Genomic DNA, 25249 nt, shown 5'->3' on the forward strand with positions numbered 1-25249 from the left:
GAATGAAATATTGTTATAAAAAATACAGAGGCATCAAATTTTTTACATTGCAGTAGCTCATCAACAGAATCCTACTTTGATGGCTCACAGTGCAGAGATGTGTGTGTGATTCTCATAGCTGCTAATGATTTTGGTTAACTTTGTAGAAGGGGGACGTTGGACCTGAATACTCTGTAGCTTGTACTTCTTCCCATTTCCATGATTACAGTGAAAGCCTTGTTCTTCATTATTATTTATACTGCGGGTAAGAGAATCTTAATGTTACGCTTGTTCATACAAATGTTTCTGTTCTCCAGTTAAGATCCCTTAATAAACTGAATATTTAATACTTATGTTTATTTATTATTATTATTATTATTATTAGTGTATTTAAAATGCATGAGATTCCACACGAAACTATTTTAAGTAATTTACCTTTCATAAAGTTGCTGCTTTATGGGAACTGAAGTCAGATCCTCTCCTGTTCCATTCTGGAGAATTCTCAGCAGTGCATCTGTTTCTCCAATTCCATAATTCAGCTTTGCTTCAGTAAGCTCTACAGTAAGAGGCTGCTGCTTCATATCCAGATGTATGCCAGACATAATCTGGGCACGCTCTCTTTGAAGTCTCTCAATTTCTCTTGTTTTACTTTCCCAAGGCTGGGATTTCCCTTCTGTTTCAGTTGCTCGTTTGCTGATTGACTTCTTTTCCATTTGATTTTGTAAATCAGCAGCACTGCCAGTCAAGCTAATTACTGAGGATGGAGGACTGCCCTTCACTCCACACCAGTTGCTAAATTTATTGTGTATGGGCAAGTCACGAAGACTATAGCTTCGTGGCCTGTGGGTCTTCACTAAGGATGCATTCTCATTTAGTAGAATTTCAGTATTACATTCACTTGCAGAAGCCGATGCTGTATCGTCATCTTGAAGGGGTACATGCATATCACTCATTTTAGAAAGTGGAAAAGGGCAGTTATTTTGATTTTTCCAAAAGGAATGGTGGAACTGTGCAGAAGACGCTTCCATTTGATGTTCTGGAGATCCATCAGCATTTGTCTTGCTTGACCAACACGTACTAATTTCTTGATTAAAAAACAAGTCAGAATTTGGAGGCGAATGTCTACATTCCTCAACATAAGACGTCTGAGCGTGGTTTTTAATCAAAGAGGCATCAGAACTTCCAGTGGTTTTGTCGTATCTGATTCTTCCTGAAGAGCCTCTTCCTCTTCTGGTGACATACATACAACGTAGTGAATGTTCCACTGGAATGTGCTCTTTGAGATCATCAACTAAATACTCCCCATGACCAGAAACCTCTAAAGTGCTACTTGAATGATACAATCTTTTTGCACGAATTGTAGTGTGTGCGTCAACAGTGAATCTGTGCTTTTCCTTCGACTCTTTTGAAACACCTACTCCTAAGAACTCTTTAGCTGTGTTCTTATCTGAGAAACTTGCAGATTTCTTGCTCACTTCCTTGCTATCTCTAGAAGTGGCAGATTCATTGTCTGTTTCTGTTTGTGAAGAATTGTCTACATGAGGCTCCAAGGTGCCCAAGCCAGAACATGAACGTGATCCTTGCTTTCTTTGATTACTGAGAGAACTTGAAGTATCATTAGGATGTTCCACAGATCCCTTGATAGAACAAATGGACTTGCTACAGGTAACCTGGTTGCTTGGATTTGCACTAAGTGTTAGAATAGGGGAAGAGGCTCTGTCAACTAATAAGGTGTTTTTATAACGTAGTTTCCTTTCTGCTGCAATATCAGATTCATCAACAGTTCTCTTATCCTGAGTGTAATGTGCTGGAGATGGAGACGTACTAGAAGTAGACCTGCTAACTACCATGCATGAAGATTCATCTTGTCCTGAACTCAGTGAAGATGATACAACAGGAGAAACTGTGGGACTTCCAAAAGCAACATTCTGCTGTGCACTGAATGGTGTTTTTTGAAGATCTAAGATAGGAGTGGAGGCTCTGGCTAACGAAGGCAGATGCATAAAGGAATCTCCCAAAATATTAGCAGCAGAATCATTGAAGACAGGCATGCTCTGCATTCTCATTTCAATGCTTTCTGGAGTTCTCTCTTGAACAGCCAGACGTACATCTTTCTTTTCCTGAGACCTACATACGGCGTCTGAACCTACCACTTTCACAATCACATTCACTTCCTGAGCTTTCATCAATTCATTTTCAATTTTTGCCTGGAATAGGTTTTGCTTGTTTTTGCTTTGTGGGTGTTCTGAAATATCAGCTTGAATGCCTACATCTCCTGTAGTTTGCGTACAACTGTCTGACATAGTAGCCCTTACAATCTCTTCAGCAATTCCTCTTTGATTGATTTTGGCATTCTGCTCGTTATCTATAACATTCTGTTGGGAGAGGTTTCCCAGCAGCTCAGAAGTGTTATGAAGAAGTTGTGATAGGTGCATGGACAGATTCTGCATGCTCATCCAAGAAGAAGGTCGCTGAAATGAACTCCTATTTGTGTCTTGTTTTCTTGCAGAAACATCTGTATAACTTCTCCGGTGCCTTTTCTGTCTTTTATACCTTCCTGTAGCCATTGTTTGTGTTCCCTGCTCACAAGTAATGCCTTGTGGTTTTTTGGAGGCTGTTTCTGACTCAGAAGGGTAGAGGAGTACAATTTCATCAACTTGCATGGAACTGTTTCCAGGTTGTTCAGAAGGATTCTCAAATTTCGAAATTCTGTTTTTGGGATTCGTTTCAAGTATCTCACCTGATACATTTACATAATGCTTGCTGTTGTCACTTGAATATGGAGATTCAAAGCCCTGTCTCACATCATCCCATCCCTGGGGGTCTTCAATGCTGCTTAAAGTGCTTGATAGTACTTTTGCATTAGCATAAGAACTGAGATGAGAGTGAAAAGGGGAGTTTTGAGAGTTCAATCCATTATCCACACTGGAGCACCTCATAACCTTATGATTATCTAGACTTAGAGGAGGCTGACTGCAAGAGACATCACTTGCACTACCAAAAACATATTGCTTCCAACCAATCTTGCAGAGTCCATCTTGCTGCCATGGATGAATGTATGGATTGATATCACTTGAACTAAAATGCATTGCATCTTTATTGTCCTGTAAAAATAAATTCATTTCTTCTGGTTGATATCTCAATTCTTCAATTGTCTCTTCATTGCACTGTGGTAAAGTAGAAGTATTTGAATGTTTTTTTGCTTCTATATCCATGGAACGACCAGCTCTATGTGCCAAAGCAGTTGAATAGTGAACAGCAGAGGGCTCTAAGGAGTTGCTGCCTTGGCTTCTCTCCCCATAATTTTGTGAGCTTTTTGGATCATAATTAGCAGGTCTCTGAGTTTGTACCAATCTCTGCTGAAATCTGGGTTTGTATTTAGCCAGTATTAACTTATCTGACTCCAATTTAGAAAATCTTTCAATTCCATGAAGATCATCTTCAGTTGGAGATGGAGGCTCAACACTCATATTCAATTCTTGTAAAGATTTAGAGGCAGGATACAAAGAAAGATGTGCCTTAGATGAAACTTCTGAAGTGTATTCAAGATCAGAGATCGCAGAAATAGCTGGGGCTGACAATATGTGATTCTGTAAACAATGTCTTTGTTCATCTTGTTTGCAATGCTTTGTATTTAGTGCAGTAAAGTATGATTTTTCATTCCTAAGTAATACCAACTTGGGTTCCTGTGGAGGCAAACAACTGTTTTCTGGTAAAATTTTGAAGCACGTATTCTCATTTTTCACGAAAGAAAGATTTAGCCTTTCTGATTGTGAAGTCTTTCGCTTAATCTTCATTATATTATTTGCCATTATCTGATAATTGTCAGGACTATCAACACTTGAACATGCATTATTTTTGCAATGTTCCATATCTTTTCCACTTCTTACTTTTGCTCTATTTTGATCTTCTTCCTTTGCACGCCCATCCTGCCAATTGTCTTGTAAATCTATACATGAATTTATTTCAAAATCTGAGGTAGTGCGATATGTTTCTTTGGGATCCGCAGCATTATCATCTGTGGGACATACTCGCCCATTCAGATTATACATGTACCTGGAATCCACATTAATGTTTCCTGAACATGGGTTTTGCGATATTGTGATTTGTGGGGCCATGAACTCATTGGCAACAACTGATGGTGCTATGGTTTGATTTTCAACAGGATCTTTTCTTAAAAATGTTCTTCTCTGATTCCTGTCTGTTGCAGGAAGTGCTTTCTCCAAGTTTGAATGCAATTCCTTCTCATTTCTGCTAATTCTCGCTCTCATATTTTCCTGTTTATTAAGAGTTGCTCTTGCAGCATCCTCAAAAGCAAATGATGATGACATAGAAACATCATCATCTACTTTCCTTAGGTTTTCTAAAAATGCTTGTTGTAGTGAAACTTTATCAACTTCTGTTTCATTGTTGAGTTGTTCAGAGTTACTTTTATGTATTGATTTTCCATCTTCAGTAGGATATCCTTGAGAGGTAGATTTTGTATCATCTATTGGCAGATGTCTCTTTTCTTTTGTAAGAGAAAGTACAATATTTGTTGAAGCAGATGGCTGCTGGTCAAATATCACAGTATCATCAGATTGACTCTCTTGCATTTGTACTATAGCAAATGCAGAACAGTTTGAAGTAGCTGTATGTGAAACATCGTATCTGCTAGTTTCATTGTAACCAATGTCAGCAGTAAGAGGGTATTTTGAAAACATTTTTAATGATGGGTAAGAAACTTTTGGAACTTCTCGAGGAAACTCTCTCTCTTGTCTTTCTTGTAGAGAATGAGGGTTTGTAAAAGTAGATGACAACTGGTCAGTCAAAGAAATGTCTTGCAATGAGTCGTCAAGCTGCCTAAATTTCAGAGATTTTGAGTCTTCTGGCAAATTAGAGGTTTCAAAGGTACTAAGATTGTTGGAACTTTGAAATGTTGTATAAGCTGGAACATTCTCCACAGTGCATAAAGGAAGAGATTTTGTTTCCTTATTGCTATTTTGTTCAAGATTTTGATATGTAAGCAAGCTCTTCTCGGGTAGTTTCATGCCAGAACTACCAATATAGTCCTCTGAGTATAAACACAATACTTTTTCTTTTATACCATGGCAAATCTGGAAAGAATCTTGACTTTGTTCTTGCTTTTCATCTACTCCAACTACCTCTTTAGTGATTTCATCATGCTGTGTGTCTGTTCTCTCTCTCTCTCCAAATACAGAACAAATTTTGCTTTCATGATCTTTCTGATTTACAAACAGATCATCAGAAACAAGTATCGGTACATCCAAATCTACTGATTCACTTTCCAAGTATTTTGTTTTTCCAGAACAAACAGCATCAATTTTACATTTGTCTTCTCTGCTGTCTACCAAAACATTTGCAAGTGTAACGGGGCTATTCTTCAGCAGACCAGAAGAATATTTAGAAACACAAGAATTCATATTATATCTTGCAGAGTCTTCTTCATAATGAGCATTTCCCCACAAGGGTTGATTAATACTTTCCCCAAGGATCTCAGAAGCAACTGCAGAGTTGTCTGGATATCCCACACAGAGATCTCTAGAAGCCCTGTATGCCTGAATCTCACTGGGTTCAGTTTGATATCCAAATACATCAGGAATCCTTTCACTATTACTTTTACAGTCTGTTTTAATATAGTCTGCAGTTGAACATTTCTCTGTCTGATTGCATTGCGCTAATTCTTTCTGACTTATATTCATATTTTGAAAAACTTTCTGAGAACAGACCTCTGGTAGTGATTGCTCTATTTTCTTTCTCATATCATTATCTTTCAACATTGAAGAGGAAAGCAGATTTTTATTATCTGAAGTCAGTGGACCAGACACAGCCATTGACGCAGCCATACTTCCTTCTTGAACTATATCGTCAAAGGAATTAAAACAAACTTTTGATTCCCCCCGCACACTTAAGCCTGTGCTGTGCTCTGTCTCAGAATTGCTCACATTTTGAATTATATCTTCAGGAGAATCTAACCTTCCCAGGGAAACTGAATAATTTGTTGTGCCTTGACTGGGTGCAGCAATTATGGATTTGTGACACTCTGCAATATAGGAAGTTGAATTTATGTCATCCCTATCAGGAAATTGCCCAGATACAGCATAATTAGATGTGTTGTTTAATACAAAGTTTCCTTCCCTCTCCTTGTTCTGCATGATCATGGTTTGCAGAAAATCACTCTCTTTATTTTGCATTTTATGAGAAAATGATTCATCTCTTCTCTCTTCGTTAAGTGTACTGGGTGCTCTGACACACACATCATTCTCCATTAATGTTTCATAGTAAGGAAGAACTCCAGTACCAGCATTACTATTAAATGACTTTACATGTCCTCTTAACACAGTGGGATCATCCTGCACAACTTCTGTGCTGTTATTTATTCCAAAATATAAAGGATGATTTACAGACTGACATGGAAAGACTTTAAGCAAACACTGTTGAGTTTCTTCAGAAGACTTTATAGTTTCTGGTGTACGCTGTTGTTTATTAGGTACCGAGGAATCATTGGCATCATTTCCAGAATAACCTTTAGATACCCAATGACTTTCTTTTAAGATCTCATTTAATTTATTATTTGTCGGTTGGTGGCTGCCTTTGTTTTCAGGTGGAACTTCATTTTGATTTTGTGAAGCAGTCAGTTCTCGACTCTCAATGTTTTCTTTGAAAGCCTTCCTTTCTTTATTGGTTCTAAAAACAGACGCATTATATGTTTTCACACTTTCATTTCTTACATCTGCTTTAACCATTTGTACCAGATTTATCAGATGCGTTTTCTCCTTCTCTTGTGCTATGAAGCACATTGGATCAGATTCAAAATTATCAGGTCTGCTTCCAACAAAATTTACATCCAAATCTTCAGACACCCCATACTTGGGATAGTCGGTATAAGAACTCTTATCTGTATTGCTATTCTCTTTAATATGTCTTCCAGATTTTCCTCTGATTACGTTTTGCTCAATTACTGCACTATCATCAGCTGAATGGTCACAGTTATTAATGTCTTCCACCAATTTATTCATAATATCTGTTTTGCCCTTCTTTTCAATTGCATCATGGCTACCTCCTGTTAACCTTAAAGTATCAACTGACAAAACATCTTGTTCTTCTAGCTTAGAAGAAGCTGTAAAGTATCTTTCTGGGATCTCAGATTCAATTATAAATTTTTCACTGTTGTCTCCGTCACAATACATCTGATCGAGAGCTGGAGTCTCTTGTGTCAATGAAACATTTACATCTGTGTGCAGTTCACCTCTTCCTGTGCTAACCAACATCTCATCGTCTTTCATATTAGTTTGTTCCTCACTCCCAACCATTTTGGAGTTAGTTATGCTTCCATCAACTTTGTTTTCTTGATGAAAGTTCTTATGGGCCAAGCAGTCTGTTATACAAGTTTCACTTGTATTGCTAGAAACATTTTTTTGTCCCTTTTCACTGTTTTCTAAGGAGATCTCTTCACCACAACTAACTGTTATTGTTCTGGCTATGCTTTCAGTATTCAACACATTTTCTGTTATTCTGTTAGTCTGCTTCAATTCCTCATAAGAATCAAGGAAGCCTATAGTATTCTCAGAGAAATCTGATGAGCTGGAATGCACTGATGGAGTGCTTTTAGAAGCAGCTTCAGTCTCTGTTGAACAATAATTTATTTCTATGTTTGCTTTCCTTTTATTTTGATGAATGCTACTTGTCGGAATGAAGCTGTCAGAAATCTCCACTGTTTTTGATTCATCAGTGTCCCTTACACCACCAACACCAAACACACCTGATTCTTCTTTCTCTGCCTCTTCCTGCAGTACTGTTGTGTGCACCTTTTGGTAAAACTCATGGTGATCTTTGCAAGCCACAAGATCACTGGGATCTTTTGATCTCTGAACCAGACTATTGCTTTCCAAATTATTTCTGCTCCTTTCTGCAATATCACATTGGGCTTCAACTACAGAGAAGTTATGTAAGGTTTCAGTCTGCCTAGCTTTAATTTCCAAAATATTGTTTTCCAACTTGATGACACTGTTAACCAGTTTAGCAATTTCTTCAGTGGTGTTTATTTTTTTACTCTGATAGGGAACCAGAGTCTCTTCCAGGATAATTTCATCTTCAGTATCGGTTGCCTTCTTTGTGCATTCAGATTTTTTATTCACACTTGGACTCCCTTCTTGGAAAGCAGTGTCTGATACAGTTGTATTAGGTTCAAACACTTTTCCGGAGTCTGTTTTTACATAATTACTGGTTCCTCCAACAAACAAAACCTCTCCTGAGAAATCACTTTCACTAAGAACCACACAAGAAAAAGCAGTTTCATTCTCTTCTCTTGATTCAGGAAAGGATTTGTTCTTGGTCTGAGTATCAGAGAGAACGGCTGCATCATATCCCACAGGAACTTCAGCCTTTTTATGCATGTTGTTTTTCTGCTCTTCAGATTTTAAGCAACACATTGTGCAGAGGCAATTAGAATTTATTCCAGAACAGCAGCTTTTTTGGACATTGTTTTCTATACTGAAATTAGATCTGGTGTCACAAATTTCATTAACTGCTGTAAGATCCTGCAGTTGTGTATTATATTTCTGAGTTTCAGAAGTATGCAGAAAAAGATTAGTTTTTGCTGTGTCACAGTAAAATTCACTTGAGTTGGACTGTGAGGTGGATTCATCTCTAATTTCACAAGTAGTTGTAGTTGAGAGCTCAGTGTTTTTTCCATTTAAATTCACATTAAGGTATCTTAATTCATCTACCACCAAATTTCTATATTTGGATGATGACCTTTCCTGGCCTACAGGGTGAGAACTCAAATGATCTTTTTCTTTACTTTCACTGCTTTCTTTTCTTATAGTCTCAGGACATAATGCGGTGTTTCCCAAAATGTGTAGGGATAAGCAACTTTCAGGATTGTCAGCCTGTAAACTTTTAAGAAAATGATTCTTTAAAACAATTTTCCTTTGAAATTCACAATTATTTTGTGAACACAGATCTTCATCCTGTTCATATTCTTCAGGAACTCTGAATGAAGGGGCCTCCAAGGCAGTTTCAATAAATATATCTCTACTTGTTGTATTACAGACCAACTCTTTCTGAGAAGTGTCTATTGATATTGCAAATTGGTCATAACTAGCATCCTGGGGAAAGGTTGCAGGACCAGTGCGATAGGGTTTTCTTTCAAAAGAAAAATCTCTGTCTGTGGTTATTTCTCCTGCAAACAACTGTTGGTAATCCATCTTCTGCATAGATTCAAAATTATTCCCCCTGTAACTGAGTAGACCTACTTTACCAGCAGAATTTTCTCCTTGTTCAACAGAAGTCTGAAGTGTATAACTTTTCTTTATACCAGTGTTCCTGTTCTTGTTTGACAGGTCACGGAGAAAGAAACCCTCATCACAGGATGTTGATGTTCCCTCTTTTGCAAAGAGCTGACCATGTTTTTTATATATTCCATGTTTTACTGAAGATGTTCCTACTGTGGGTAGTGAAGCTGTATCAGGAGACAGCTCTTTAGACAATCCACTGGCAGCTGCATTGACAGATGCATCTCTTGTGTTTGACTCTATTGTTTTTGATTCTATTATCAAATTATCACAATCATTATCTGTGTCGTCTTTTTCAATAGTTCTAAAGAAGCTATCTTCTAAATCAGAATCTCCATGATCTTTTCTCTGCTGTAAAACATAGGTAGATGGTGCTGAAATGAATGATATTTTTTTAGAATCCTGATCCTTGGGCAGTTCAGGATAAATTTTGGGGAGAGAGCCCTCTTCTTTTCCAGACACTGAGAACAAACAATCTGTCATGGAGTTTTTTTTCAAACAGCTATACTGTTGTGTGTATTCAACAGTAGATCCATAAGTAGATAATACAGTAAGCTGTTTGTGTTTAGGATGAGCTGACTTGACATCTTCATAATAACCACGTTTTGCTGAAAATGTTGAAATGGGGACACATGAAGTGCTTGGTCCTATTGAACTGACAAACAATGACCTAACATCTGGAGATTCTAAGACAGAATTTTCATCAGAATTTGCATTTTCTTTGACCATCTTACTTAATAAAGATCCACTCTCAGGAACTTTGTTTGTATCTCTCTTAAAATGTGTTGTTTCTGGTAATGGTATTTCTGATCCATCAGAGGAGAAAGTTGCATTTATCTCATTTACGCCATGTGATAAATGAGAAATACTATGTAACTGCTTATAGCCAGAGACAAAAGATACTTCAGCAGCTGACTGCTTTAGGTCATCTTTCTTCATCCAACATTCCAGCTTGCTCAGATGAGCACCACAAAATTGTAAATTTTCACGAAAAGAAGGTACAGCTATTCTGGGGCTGCTGATTTCACTTTCTGAGTCATATGAAGACAAAGCATCAATGAGCGTCAAAGGGTTTCCACCTGTAGAATTAAGTCTTTGATCAAGAAACCCTTCTTGTTTTATAAAACAAACCTTCATCTCTTTCAACGGCTGTTTGCAATTGTTATTGCAAATGGACTGTGTTTGAGTACCCAGATAAAAAGAACTACTCTGCTTTAGATCATAATTTGTTCCTTTTACATCTTTGTCACAGACTCCAGGCTTCCGGCATTCCTCAGTCTGTATGGCTGGGGACCTAGGACTCTGCAGCCTCCAAAATATCTCTGCAGGCACTTCATCAGATGAATCAGATTTGGATTCTTCTATCAGATCTTCTGCTAACACCTCTTCTGCATCAGCTAAGCTATCCAGAGAAAAGCTTCTTTCAGTCTTTGCCAATCTACTGCATGATGTGGATGAGGTCACTAAGGGTGAGACATGGTGATCATATCTGCCTTTGTAAAACTTAACTGGCTCTTGGTGAACCAATAACTTGTGAAAACGTTTTTTACTTTGTTTTTTGGCTTTATTTTCTTTTTCTACCAGAGAGTCTTGAGACATCTGACTATCATCACTTTCAGAATCTTCTGGGTTGGTGATACATTTATTCCGGTCTGAATCTTCCTGTTTCAGTTGCTCGGTCAAGGCTTTTGCATAAGCACAGGAGAGAGAATCCACAGAGTAGGAACTATCAGTATCAGAAAAGTCATTTTCATCATCCTCTTGCCAGTTCCCTAGCAGATCTGTGGCTGCTTTTGAGATTCCGACATTCAACACCTCAGCACTGTGCCATTTTTTTTCAATGTAACGGAGTGGTGTCTGGATGTTTATCTTATTAAGGTTCCCTACTGAAGTAGCTGTCATCAGAAACTCCTGCTTTTCCACTGACTGCCTATCATGATTTGGCAAGGATGACTTTGGCTCTCTTTTCAAGTTCCTCGCTGTTTGACTTAGACAAACTGATGGAGGCTTTCCACGCACTATTGATTTTTTCACTTCCTTGGTAAAGCTTTCTGGAAGTGAATCTTGGCGTTCTCCTCTTAAATCCATTCTAGACTTTTCATGAGATGCCTGGGCTTCACTTTCTTCTAGCTGTCTCCCTGTAGGCTGACTTGAATCTCCTAATACCTTCGCTTTGGTCACTTGTGTCCCTGTAATAAAGGTTTCAAGTTCACCTTTCTTCTTAAGCTGATTGGGAGAGAGGCTCTTAGAGGTCTGGCTTTGAGGTTCAGTTTGTACTAATCTATCATCTAATTTTTCCATTTTTTTATTATCTGTGTTGATATGTAATATAACTGGACCATTACAGTCTTTTTCTGCTCTTTTTTTATTTCCAAACAGTGATGTCTTTTGTTTTTTAGTTAGCTGTCTCTGTGTCGGGAAGGAACTATACCTCTCATCATTAAGGTCATCTCTCCTGGAATTGTCTTTAATTGTTCTGGGTAGATATTCTAGAGACAATGTTTTCCATGGTGGATTGCCTTCATGGCATTTATAAGTATTTGGTGAGGTAGATAATTCAGAGGTGGTCTTCCTCTTCAGGAAAGAGCTGTGAAAATAATGCAAGAAAAAGAATCAGAGGCTTTTACATACTGCATGACTATATAAGTATATATTATGTCCTTGGCCCACAGAGACTCCATAGCTGTAATCACTATTAATCACACTATAGTTCTGAGTCACTGAAATCCACTTAACACAAGCCTAGTCATGCCCCTACCTTTACCCTGTGGTTTCCAAATTTAAGAGAGCTCTCTGGGGAGATTCCCAGCTAGTTTAGTAATGGCTACTCAGCTTCAAAGTCTGAGCCAGATACAGCATTTTAGTCAGTGATAGGCAAAAAGCAATGTTGTTACTATTATAAATGATTTCAGAATGCCCACAAGAGTGCTGGGTGCTTCATAGGAAAACAAACAGAAGACAAGTCCCTGAACTCTAGAGCGTACAGTCTAGTGAGAGACTTCTCAATCAAGTTATAATATCAAGGAATAGGGAATGATGCAGGGTTATATGTACAATCAGATTGCATCTGTATATATTAGGGCTGTCAAGTGATTAAAATAATTAATCGTGATTAATCACACTGTTAAATAATAATAGAATACCATTTATTTAAATATTTTGGATGTTTTCTACATTTTCAAATATATTGATTTCAATTACAACACAGAATACAAAGTGTACAGTGCTCACTATTTTTGATTACAAGTACTTGCACTGTAAAAAGAACAAAATAGTATTTTTCAATTCACCCAATACAAGTACTGTAGTGCAATCTCTTTATCATGAAAGTTGAACTTACAAATGTAGAATTATGTACAAAAAATAACTGCATTCAAAAATAAAACAATGTAAAGCTTTAGAGCCTTCAAGTCCACTCAGTCCTATTTCTTTTTCAGCCAATCGCTCAGACAAACAAGTTTGTTTACATTTGCAGGCGACACTGTGAACAAGAAGCAGGCAGCATTATCACCTGAAAATGAGAACAGGCGTTCTGATGGCACTGTTGTTGTTGTAGTTGCAAGGTATTTACGTGCCAGATGCGCTAAAGATTCATATGTCCCTTCATGCTTCAACCACCATTCCAGGAGATATGCATCTATGCTGATGACTGGTTCTGCTTGAGAACAATCCAAAGCAGTGCGGACCGACGCATGTTCATTTTCTTTATCTGAGTCGGATGCCACCCAGTAGAAGGTTGATTTTCTTTTTTGGTGGTTCGGATTCTGTAGTTTTCTCATCGGAGTGTTGCTCTTTTAAGACTTCTGAAAGCAAGCTCCACACCTCGTCCCTCTCAGATTTTGGAAGGCACTTCAGATTCTTAAACCTTGGGTCGAGTGCTGTAGCTATACCTAGAAATCTCACATTGGTACCTTCTTTGCGTTTTGTGAAATCGGCAGTGAAAGTGTTCTTAAAATGAACAACATGTGCTGGGTCACCATCTCAGATGGCTATAACATGAAATATATGGCAGAATGCCGGTAAAACAGAGCAGGAGACATACAATTCTTCCCCAAGGAGTTCAGTCACAAATTTAATTAACACATTTTTTTTTAACAAGCGTCCTCAGCATAGAAGCATGTCCCCTGGAATGGTGGCTGAAGAATGAAGGGGCATATGAATGTTTAGCATATCTGACACGTAAATACCTTGCAGTGCCGGCTACAAAAGTGCCATGAAAATACCTGTTCTCATTTCAGGCGACATTGTAAAGCAGGCAGCAATATCTCCCATCAATGTAAACAAACTTGTTTGTCTTAGCGATTGGCTGAACAAGAAGTAGGACTGAGTGGACTTGTAGGCTCTAAAGTTTTACATTGTTTTGTTTTTGAGTGCGGTCATGTAACCAAAAAAATCTACATTTGTAAGTTGCACTTTCCCAACAAAGAGACTGCACTACAGTACTTGTATGAGGTGAATTGAAAAATACTAATTCTTTTGTTTATCATTTTTACAGTGCAAATATTTGTAATAAAAAACATACACTTTGATTTCAACTACAACACAGAATATATATGAATATGTAGAAAAACATCCAAAATATTTAATAAAATTTCAGTTGGTATTCTATTGTTTAACAGTGCGATTAAAACTATGATTTATTTTTTTAACCACAATTAAATTTTTTGAGTTAATCGCGTTAGTTAATTGCGATTAATTGACAGCCCAAGTATATATACTTAAGCATATATACGTTTTGGTGGTCCAAATGTTGTGGGTGTGTTGGGGGTGGTTAAGGGTACCCCTGTTTATCTTTTAAAGTGACACTGCAGAAGTGAATTTTTAGGAGTGGTTTGATCAGGCAAAAATAAAGTCTTGACCAAGAGTCCAGGAAAGAGATTCCAAACCTAAAGTAAAAGGTGCAAAGACATGTGTGAGAGCCAGTGAAAGGGGTATCAAGGAGGCAGGGGCAATGTGAAAGGAGACTAGGTCAAAGATTTAGGGAGGGGTGCAGAGTCTTGAAAGCAAGGACAAACCGCTTAAAAATGTGTCATAAAATAAGACTGGAGACTTAAAGGGAAGTGAGAGTGGTGTAGCTGCTTTTATAAGATGGATCAGGGTTTTGACTTATACAAAGTTTGGGTTAATATACCCTTATAAAAATGTTTTTAGTACATTACCTGATCGTAGGGCAGCAAATATTTCTTAAACTTGGAACTAATATGGAAAATTCTATAAAAGTTTACTTACCTGTAAATGGGTACATGTGGTGGGTAAAGATTACAGAAAGAATGTCTTCTTGGTTGCAAGGAACTTGAACCAAATGACTTGCTTTTCCTTTGCAACTTGTGATCCCAGGAGGTAATTGTGGTGTTTTGGTTCAGGACTTGGGACTGTTTCAAGTTATCCTCACTGAGCCAGAAGCTGGCCTCTAGCTGCTCTAGGTTTCTCTTGGCTTCCAGTAATTTTTGCTTCTTGACAATCCTCTCCAACTGGAACTTGACCTTTTTCCGCCTTATGTTTCTTTCTGCTTTCTTTAAAGAGTATCTCCGCAAAAGCTCCAGCTGTACCAGCCTCTTCCTGTTCTGCACTACCAGGGAAGGACAGATCTCCAAATCCACAGTATTCTGCACTTCAGCTTCTGCATATGACTTAGACTCTGTCTGTACAGCAAACTCCCTCTGCTGCGGTTGAAGGGAAGCCAGTTGTTTCTTCTCGTTAATAAGCCACTGTTGGTCTATAAGCAAAATTATAAAAGAAAAATATTAGAAAATGTCTTCATTATTATCCTGTTCCTAATTTCAATCAGCAGCAAAGACCCACCTGAAGGGTGTAATCAATTATACATTAAGACTTTGTATGAATCATTTAAACCAGATCAGGATATTTAAAATGGCTGCTATCAGACATCTCTTCTGTTCTGCTTCAGTATATTGTTGGCCTACCCCCACTGCCTTTCTTAATTCTAAGATCCCTTCCTTCTCTAGCGTCTCAAGGGTACACAGACGGGACAGAAGCAGGAAGCCAGATTAAAGGCAGAAGCAGGCAGCCAGACAAAAGGGATTCTCTGATCTGTACTTGCTGGATACCAAAGGAACAAAACTTGTGATCCAACAAATCTAGAGAAAGTTGATATGTCACATCCCCTCTAGTGGCAGCATTGTGCTGTATTAGTAATGGAGAGACCTCCAACTGGGATAAGACTTGGAAAGCTGACTACAAGTATGCTGCATCAGTGGTGGAGTTGGTTTTAAAAGCTTATCCCATCAGCTTCATTAAGGGAGCTGATGGGATAAGCTTTCTCTAGCAAGAATTTGCAATGGCAAGTAACTTCTATAGGGATAAGCATCTACACATCTAATTCCTCAAAAATCATTCAAACTTTGACCTTAAAATGCAGTGGATACACTTAATGTTTCCTGCTGGTTTGAGAGGTGTTACCAAGTTCTATTGGTATTCCTCATTTAATGTGTGTGTCTCCAACAGTATTGACTTTCAAAATGGAAGAAACTTCCTATACTTCTACCTTAACATTTCTGAGATCAGATTATTGTTTGTATATGTGATTTTAAGGAACTGAAAATGTGCATTGTGGGTAGGTCTATGATGGAACTGAAAGGCAGTGGGTTGTGGAGCCAAGGTGCCCAAAGCATTTGGGTGTTACATTTGGCTAACAAGATATGGGAATTGAGTTTTGCCTACATGTTGACGTTGTCTTAACTAGTAATTTCCTGAATTTTTAGTGACTCCATTGAAAGTATATGCACTTAAACAACCTAACTCTCTAGCTCCTCTATCTATGGTCCATATCCCCATAGTATTTGAGTGCTTTGAAAGTATTTAAAAATAGAGATAACAATAGTTCTCTATATTCCCCTTTCTTCTTTCCCAGCCTGTTGAAGAAACAACTTAATTTATGTATTATATTTGTTGGTTTGGTTTTGCTCGTTTATGCTGATGTGTATGTTCATCTAAAGTGAGGGAAAGCTAAGTCAATAAAATGGAATTTGCATTTAGCTCTGAAAGTGGTTAGTTCCACGGTCATTCTTATCTCTTATGAGTTCCATAAACTAGTTCTAGATCTGAAAGTTCTGTTTCCTGTGCTCATAAGTCAACTGCTTCATTGTCCCTGCAGAACATAACTGTCACGAGACGTCCGCAGGGATCAGTTCTGGGTCTGGTTCTGTTCAATATCTTCATCAATGATTTAGATAATAGCACAGGGAGTACACTTATAAAGCTGGGAGGGGTTGCAAGTGCTTTTAGGATAGGATTAAAATTCAAAATGATCTGGACAAACTGGAGAAACGGTCTGTAATTTCCATTTGAATGTACAGACAGAGAAGAGACCATGATGTAATAGTAATGTTGCAGTTTTAACGTATAATTAATTAGACTCTGCTTCAACTACTGCAGGACACTTCTTGCTCAGTACTGACAAAGATATGAAAGCATTTGACTGGAAGGTGTCAATCACATTTAGAGAAGGTCAAAATTAATAGTTTTAGAGGCCAACAAAATGAATTATTGTACAGAGCTGCCATCAAGCAAATTTTTGAAACCTAGGTGAAATTCTGGTCCCACTGAAGTCAATGGCAAAACTCACTTTTACTTCAGCAGGGCCATGATTTTACCCCTAAACTTGAGTGTCCCTTGTAAATTTCATATTATATATTATGTGTTGACCTAGATTTTAAACAAATTGTCTCTTCCTTTTCACGTTTGTCCCTCTTGTAATTTTTGGTTCTCTCTGTATTTAATTGGTTTCATTATTTAGGTTTCACATGGAATCTGCAGAAGATTTCAATCCATGCCATGGGCCTGTGCACATACATTTTCCTATGAACATCAGTTTGAGAGTGAAATGGACTATGAGTGTGTGAATATGGTCTATGCCATTTTACAGGTGATACCTGTAAGGATATAACACCCACAGATCTTTACTGCAGTTGCAAGCATGAGTTGTTCCATCAGTGTGTGCTGGTGTGTATAACAGTTTGTCTTCAAAGAGCAACTCCCCACATGCCTTTCATCAGAAATTATCTCAGCCTTGAAAGGCCTTCTTGGGTTTCAACTTCCCAGGATAAATTCAAGAGATAACAGTTAGACATTTAAAAAAGGAAAAAACCCAGATAGCCAAGTCACTCCACACTGCCATAAGGGGCACTTGAGTTAAATACTTAAATAGAGCCACGCAATACAAGCAGCAACCGGGAGTATCAGGAGAGGCATTGAGCTCCATGCCATAAAACAAGTAGTACTACTCCTGGGGAAATTCTGTGCCAAAAAATTATAAAATCTGCAAACAATATTTTAAAGTTCTGCATATTATTGGCCCTCCGAGCCACATATGTCATCTTCAGAAGTTCGAGAGCTGGGGCACACCTGCTGGGAGCCAGGGGTTGGGGTTTCAGCCCCACTCCTGCTGAAGCCCCGAGCCCTGGCAGGTGCACCCCGTAGGGCTGAAGCTCTGACCCGCCCCACCCGCTGGGTAGAAGTCCCTACCCCACCACCCCGCTGGAAGGCAGAGGTCCTGAGCTATCCCCCAGTCTGATAGGTGGAGAATGGGGGAAGATGTGGGGGGCTACGCAAGCTGTACTTTAATGGTACAAGAGTCGCATGTAGCTTGAGAGTCACAGTTTGGCCACCCCTGCTATATAATCATGCCAGTTTCAATTATTTTTGTAATTTACTTCAAAATACCTTCCAGCAATACAGAACAACAACAAAAAAGTCCCCCATGAGCAGAGAGTTAAAGAAACCCCTATGACAACCAAGTTCCTGTTTCTCTGCCCGCCCCCCACCCCGAGCCCAGCTGCGGGGTCAGACACCCACATCCCCTCCCCTCAGAGCCCAGCCGTGGGGCACCCCATAGCCCAGACATTCTCATCCCCTACCCCCAGGGCCCAGCTGCGGGGTCAGACACCCACATCCCCTCCCCTCAGAGCCCAGCCGTGGGGCACCCCATAGCCCAGACATTCTCATCCCCTACCCCCAGGGCCCAGCTGTGGGCCAAACTGAGCTGTGGGACCCCCCGAACCTAGACACTCGCACCCCCTATCCCCCCCAGAGCCCAGCCGCCCCTCTCCCCAACCCAGACACTCACACCCTCAACTCCTCAGTGTCCAGCCGCCACCCCCCACACCAGTCCAGACACCCACACCTCCTATCCCCCGCCCCAGAGATCAAGAGGGAGAACAGCCTGATACTGCATCCTGGGCTTCTCTGGAGTTTCCTGCATGCTGCCTCCTTCCTTCAGGGCATGCTGGGAACTGCAGCTGCCTGGAGCCTTCCGGCTCCCTTCCCCTCCCCCAGGCAGTGTCTTCTACTGTATTTGCGAGCTGGACTCTGCATGATCCAGCAGCCCCTATTGGTGGCCAGCAGCTCTCCAGTTCATTTCTGTGGGGGAAAAGGAAATTCTGCGCAGAACATTAATTTCCGTGCAAATTCTGTATTGCACAGTGGCCCAGAATTCCCGCAGGAGTAGTAGTACTTCCACCACTCAGCAGTGAACCCCCAAGCTAATAAACCAGTGCTGCAGGCAAGGTGCTAATGAATTCCATTAGTCCTCTATCAGCAAAAGTTTGATAACTGTCCTCATAAGGAGGGCAATTATAGGAGAAAACTAGTTAACTGTCAAAGACTCCACCAACGGTCCAAAAATGTAAAAAGGGGAGAAAAATGAAAACAGCAATGAAGGAATGCAGTAAAAGAAGGGAAGTAGAGAGAGAGAGAAAGAGAGAGAAAGAGAGAGAGACACCCACTTTCTCTGATCTGCTGGTTGATTAGTGCCTGGTCATATTCTAGTTCATGCTCTGCTTTGATCTGTCCTGCCAGGATCTGCTGCTTTAAATCCTCAACGTAGAGCTGCTGCTGTTGAACGTGTTCCCTGTGGAAAGCTTCCTGATCTCTCAGCTTCTGCTTGTATTCTTCATGCACAAAATCTATCTCTCTGCTGTTAGAAATGTTAACAATGATTTTAAACCAAGAAACACAAACTTTTTTTGTTAAGACATTTCTTTATGTTAGACAGACCCTTAAATCAGACAAAATTCAAGCTATTGTGTGTACAATCAAACACATTTAAGGGGTAGAAAATTCTGCCAAGATCATATGGTGCTAAGGTAGTTGCATATGTGATGTCATACATAGTATGTCACAATCCCATATAAATCAGTAAAAGCTACCATACGAGGTTTCTCATGGTAAAACAGAAAATTCCATCATTAGAAAGTTAATAGCAAAGGTAACTTGTTAATATTGTTACTGATCATTTTTGTTTAAGGTCATCCTATAAGGAGATCCTTTTCTTTTAAATATGTAAAAATACCTTGCATGCTGTGCCTTTCATCTGAAGATTTCAAAGTACTTTGCAAAAGTGACAAGTCATTATTATTCTTTTGTTACAGACCAAAAAAACCTGAAGCCTAGTGAGGTTAAGCGAGTAACCCAAGGTTACACAGTCAGTCGCTAATACAGTCAACATAAGAGCCCAGATCTTGTCACCAAATTCTCTGCTCTAACCACTAGATAAGGCTGCTTCTTCTATATTTTAAGTGCAGTTATCGTCAGAAAGGTGACTATGTTAAAAAAAAAACACTTTAACAGTTCTTCTCCGAGTGAATTCCAAGATACGTACACATGTATTTCAATGACAAAATAATTTTTTACTAGCTTCTCTTACATTAGTAGTGTTAAGCCACTCATAGTTATGAAAAGAGGGAGCTGGATTCCATTCTGGTTTGTGCATCAACACCACAATTAATAATTAAGGTTCAACTGTAGAATATTTACAGGAATGATGCATGAACCACATTTGGATTTTTGCTTTTGAAAACCATTTTTTACTTGTAAACTTAGCAAATTAAATGTGTAAAACATTGAAAAAGAATAAACATAGAAAATGCCATTTTTACAGATTCATTTTAGGAACGAATAAAACTTTTATTTACAAAATTATAGCTAATTTAGCCATTTTAGACTCGATTCTGACCAACAGGGATGAACTGGCAGTGAATAGGAAGGTGGACAGCAATTTGGGTGAAAGTGATCATGAAATGATAGATAGATAGGAAAGAAGGAGCAAGAGTGGCAGCATAAGGACAATGGTGTTCAAAAAATCAGATTTTAAACAAACTCAGAGAACTGGTAGGTAAGGTCCCCTGGGAAGAAAATCTATGGGAAAAAGGTGTTCAGGAGAGCTGGCAGTTTCTAAAGGGGACAATATTAAAGGCACAACTGAAAACTATTCTGATGCGAAGGACGATAGGAAAAATAATAAGAGGCCAATATGGCTCCATCAGGAGCTCTTTAATGACCTGAAAACCAAAAAGGAATCCTACAAAAAGTGGAACCTGGGCAAAGTGCTAAGGAGGATTACAAAAGAACAGCACAAGCATGTAGGGACATAAATCAGAAAAACTAAGGCACAAAATGAGTTACACGTAGCAAGGGACATGAAACGGACTAAGATGGAATTGTTTAAATACATTAGGAACAAGAGAAATATGAACAAAAGTGTAGGTCCTCTACTTAATGGGGAAGGAGAGCTAATAACTGATGACATCAAGAAGGTTGAGGTGTTTAATGCCTATTTTGCTTCAGTCTTCACTAAAAAGCTTAATGGTGATCAGATACAATACAATTAATATTAGCAACAAGGGGGAAGGAACGCAAGTCAAAAGAGGGAAAGAACAGGTTAAAGAATATTTAGATTAGTTAGATGTATTCAGGTCTGCAGGGCCTCATAAAATACATCCTAGAGCACTTAAGGAACCAACTGAAGCAATCTTGGAACTGTTAGCAATTATCATTGAGGATGCAGGGAGGATATGAGGTCCGAGAACTGGAGAAACACAAACTAAGTACCTATTTTCAAATAGGGGTACAAAGGAGAAGCTGGGAATTATAGACCAGTCAGCCTAATTTTGATACCTGGAAAGATACAGGAACAAATTATTTAACAGTCAATTTGTAAGCACTTAGAGGACAACAGGATTATAAGGAATAGCCAACAGATATTTGTAAAGAACAAATCATGACAAACCACCCCTAATTTCCTTCTTTGACAGGGTTACTGGCCTAGTGGATTGGGGTAGGAAAACAGTAGATGATATATATCTTGATTTTAGTAAGACTTTTGAGACAGTCCCATGTGACATTCTTAAAAGCAAACTAGGGAAATGTGATGTAGATGAAATTACTATAAAGTGTGTGCAAAACTGATTGAAAGATCATACTCAGAGTAATTATCAACTGCTCACGGTCAAACTAGGAGGGTGTATCTAGGGGGGCTCCCTAGGGGTCAGGCCTGCATCTGGTACTATTCAGTATTTTCACTAATGACTCGGATAATGGAGTGGAGAGTATGCTTATAAAATTTGCAGATTACACCAAACTGGAAGGTGTTAGCACTTTGGAGGACACAATTAGAATTCAAAATTATCTTGACAAATTGGAGACTTGGTCTGAAATCAACAAGATGAAATTCCATAAAGACAAGTGAAAAGTGCTACACTTAGAAAGGAAAAATCAAATGCACAGCTACAAATGAGGAATAATTGGTTAATTGGTAGTAAAGCTAAAAAGGATCTGGAGGTTATAGTGTATCACAAATTGAAAATGAATCAACAATGTAATGTCGTTGTGAAACAGGTTAACATCATTCTGGAGTGTATTAACAGGAGTCTTGTATGTAAGACAGGAGGTAACTGTCCTGCTCTATTCAGCACAGATGAGGCCTCAGCTAGAGTGCTGTGTCCAATTCTGGGCACCACACTTCAGGAAAAATTTGAACAAATAAGAGACAGTCCAAAGGAGAGCAACAAAAATGATCAATGGTTTAGAAAACCTGACCAATGACAAAAGGTTAAAAAAACTGGGCATGTTTAGTTTTGAGAAAAAATGATGCGGGAGGGAAGAACTGATTACAGGTCTTCAAACATATTAAGGACTGTTATAAAAAGAACTGTGATCAATTGTTCTCCATGCCCACTGAATATAGGACAAGCATCAAAGGAGATTTAGGTTAGATATCAGGAAAAACTTTCTGACTATAAAGGGTGGTTAAGCCCTGGGACAGGCTTCCAAGGGAGGTTGTAGAATTCCCATCACAGAAGGTTTGTACAAACAGGTTGGACAAACAGCTGCCAGGGATTGTCTCGGTTTACTTGGTCCCACCTCAGCACAGGGGACTGAATTTGATGACTTCTCAAGGTTCCTGCCAACCTACGTTTCTGATTCTAGATTGACACTTTTGCTCTTTTTAAAGGAAACTGTAAAGCTTTAAAGAGCCTTTGTGCCCCCCAATGAAAACATTTTAAAAGTTTTACATAGCAATAATTCTGCTGTACCAGCAGCACTAGCATATCCACTCACATGAGAGTTTGTTTTTGCTGAATTGGCATGAAGCTAGTTAATCTCCCCAATGTTAAAATTTAGAGTTTGCACATTCAGCAGGACAATACTAGCCAAACCTACTTACACTATTGAAAGCTCCGTACTAGGAATACGTCCCTGAAAGACACAGTACACGGAAGTATACCCATACCCCACTGCAATCAGAAATGCTTTGCAACACTTAGAAAACACCATGACTACAATTATTATCATACTGTTATAATCCTATGTTTTCATTATGTGGACAAAGAGCTATGGCTCTTTACCTCTCTGAGGTAATTGATTCTGTAACAGAGGAAGGGAATATTGTCCTATTATTGCTAAAAGAGCAAGACGCACATGCTAGTTACAATTCTGTTGCTATATTGGTGTCTCTGCCTTCTCTCTCTGTTTTTAGTAGTATGAGATAAAAATCAGACATAGCAATGAAGAAAGGCCTGAGTACCCATGCACAGGCTAGGACGGACCACCAACCAGCCTTAATACATTTACTGCTTGACAACGGTTTCTCTGAGGAGGAGGAGAGAGATAATGAAAATTCACAGGCTGCTGCTTACATAATACAGGTATGGCAGAACATGGAGTGTTTTTCCACTGGCTGTGAGGCTAGTGATCTTGCGAATAATGTGATTTGCTTGGATTTGGGATTCAGATCTGTCACTCCACATTCAGTGATAAAAACAATTATATGAATCCAAAATGTTTCCCATTTACATTCTGAACGTTTTACAGTCACCCCAAATTATCCTTGCTGGTTTGTGAAAATGATAAAGTGAAGTTATAAATGAAGTGACAATAGCCAAACAAGAAAATAAAATGCTAACATATCTGGTAGCTGAATTTTCCAAACAGACAATTTAAAGTCCAATTAATATGTTCAAAATACATCTGAATTATTAACTAAAAATGAAGGTCATCTTATGTTACAAAAACAAATTAACATATTCCAAGGTAAGTACAGGTGGTTGTTTCATTGGTCCACTGAAACATACCCTGAACCGGACACACCAGTAAGATTTCATCTTGTTTCATATATTCCAAATCTATGTATTTCAAGCAGGGATCAGTTCCCTCTATTGCTTGCACCCCTTCTCTCCCAAATCCACATGCATACATAAACAGTTCATGTAGCACTATAAGGAAATAAAATAATTTAACATCAGGACAGGCATAGGGTAAGCCGTTTAAATTCTGCAGAGCTGAGCATCTATCTCCAAAACAGAAACCCAGATAGACAAGACCACCATTTAGTGGTGCACAGCATGTCAAAAAGCAAGCTCATAATAAAGGACAGCGGTTTGCCGCTGTAGAATTGTACACACACCCCAGATTTACCAAATACAATAGAAATATTAACAGTTCATCCTCCTCTAAGTAAACATTTAAAACTATTAAGTAGGCAGCCAAAAAAAAAAAAATACCAACCTTAACCTAATGGTAATAAATTACTGAGAAAATCTTCATATTGTAACAAAGCTGGATTGTTTTTCATCTCATCTTTCTATCCACAAAGTTTGCATTAGGCATGCTAAATGAACCTGCTGTAGATCCACATTTTCTCCAGCCTGTTTTGCTGTCAGCTTTCTGGAGTCCTATTGTGTAATTCCCCTCCCCTCTTCCCGAAACACTTCCAAGGCTGATGCAGAGGCTGGCAGCTTCTACAGCATAATGCAGTTTTCAGTAACTATGGCAGCGATAGCCCTGTAATGAAGCAGAGTGCTTCTTGCAATGTAACATTAAGGCTCAAAACAAGAAACTTAAGCAAAGTAGTATTACAAAAGAAAAAAAATACTGTCCCTTAACACCAGTTTTACTGATTTAAAGACAGAAAAACCATCACTCAAATCAGACAGTTTTCCCCCTTCTTACTGCCGATCCAGATTCCAGTTAAATTTTTCTTTATTATATAAACCAAAAAAAATCAGAGTAGATTTTTTTTCCCACTGTATATTTGCAAAGCAAGACAGGCTGGCAATAAAAGCAATTACAAGTCCGGGTTTCTAGCCCATCCACTGATTTGCATTTTTCTCTACTATATCCCCTCACCAGCACATTTGTCCAATCAGAAGGCTCCTTTCCCACACCACACCATAGCCTCAGAGTAACACACAGCAAGTAGAGGATTACAGCAACTGCACAGGACCACCCTAGGAAACTAGCTATACATATCTGCTCACATCACAGAATTTAAAGCTTATGAGCTCTTAAAGGGAAAAGCGATAAAATGGCTCTGAACATTTTGTGTTATCTCCTTCCCAAATCTCTTGACACTCTGCAGGTTACACAATTATATGCAGAAAGAAAATGAATTAAAAACGGTAGAAGAGCCATATGTGATCTTTGAAAACAAGCACACGAAGGGAAATCCCTAAAGGCTGGAGAAGGGACATCATCATCCTGCAAGACAGGCATTTAGTTCTTTGACAAGCTGGTGTGCTTAAAGAAAAAAAATGTCTGCTGACTAGTGTGATTGTTCAATTGTCTTATGTTCTCCTCTTAAGAGTATGACCAACTCCTTCTACTGCCTAAATATGCAGACATAACACCACCAGCCAGAAGTGACCTACCAACAACACATCTGAGCATCTCTGTAAGAC

The 25249-nt window shown here is 38.8% G+C and overlaps 1 protein-coding gene across 5 annotated transcripts in view; it reads right to left on the reverse strand.

The window, feature by feature from the left end:
• STARD9 (StAR related lipid transfer domain containing 9) overlaps positions 1-25249 on the reverse strand; it is a 244365-nt gene that overhangs the window by 65653 nt on the left and 153463 nt on the right. For all 5 annotated transcript variants that reach the window (XR_012159442.2, XM_073348593.2, XM_073348592.2 and 2 more), the window contains exons 22-24: positions 19019-19209; positions 14505-14991; positions 415-11862 (exon numbers count right to left, since the gene is read on the reverse strand). Coding sequence is in view for 4 of the 5 variants with exons in the window: in XM_073348593.2 (XP_073204694.2) it covers positions 415-11862; positions 14505-14991; positions 19019-19209 (12126 nt within the window). In the remaining variant the exon portion in view is untranslated. The remainder of the gene's footprint in view (positions 1-414; positions 11863-14504; positions 14992-19018; positions 19210-25249) is intronic.

Source organism: Lepidochelys kempii, chromosome 6 (assembly GCF_965140285.1).
Source record: "Lepidochelys kempii isolate rLepKem1 chromosome 6, rLepKem1.hap1, whole genome shotgun sequence".
Taxonomy (NCBI): Eukaryota; Metazoa; Chordata; order Testudines; family Cheloniidae; genus Lepidochelys; species Lepidochelys kempii.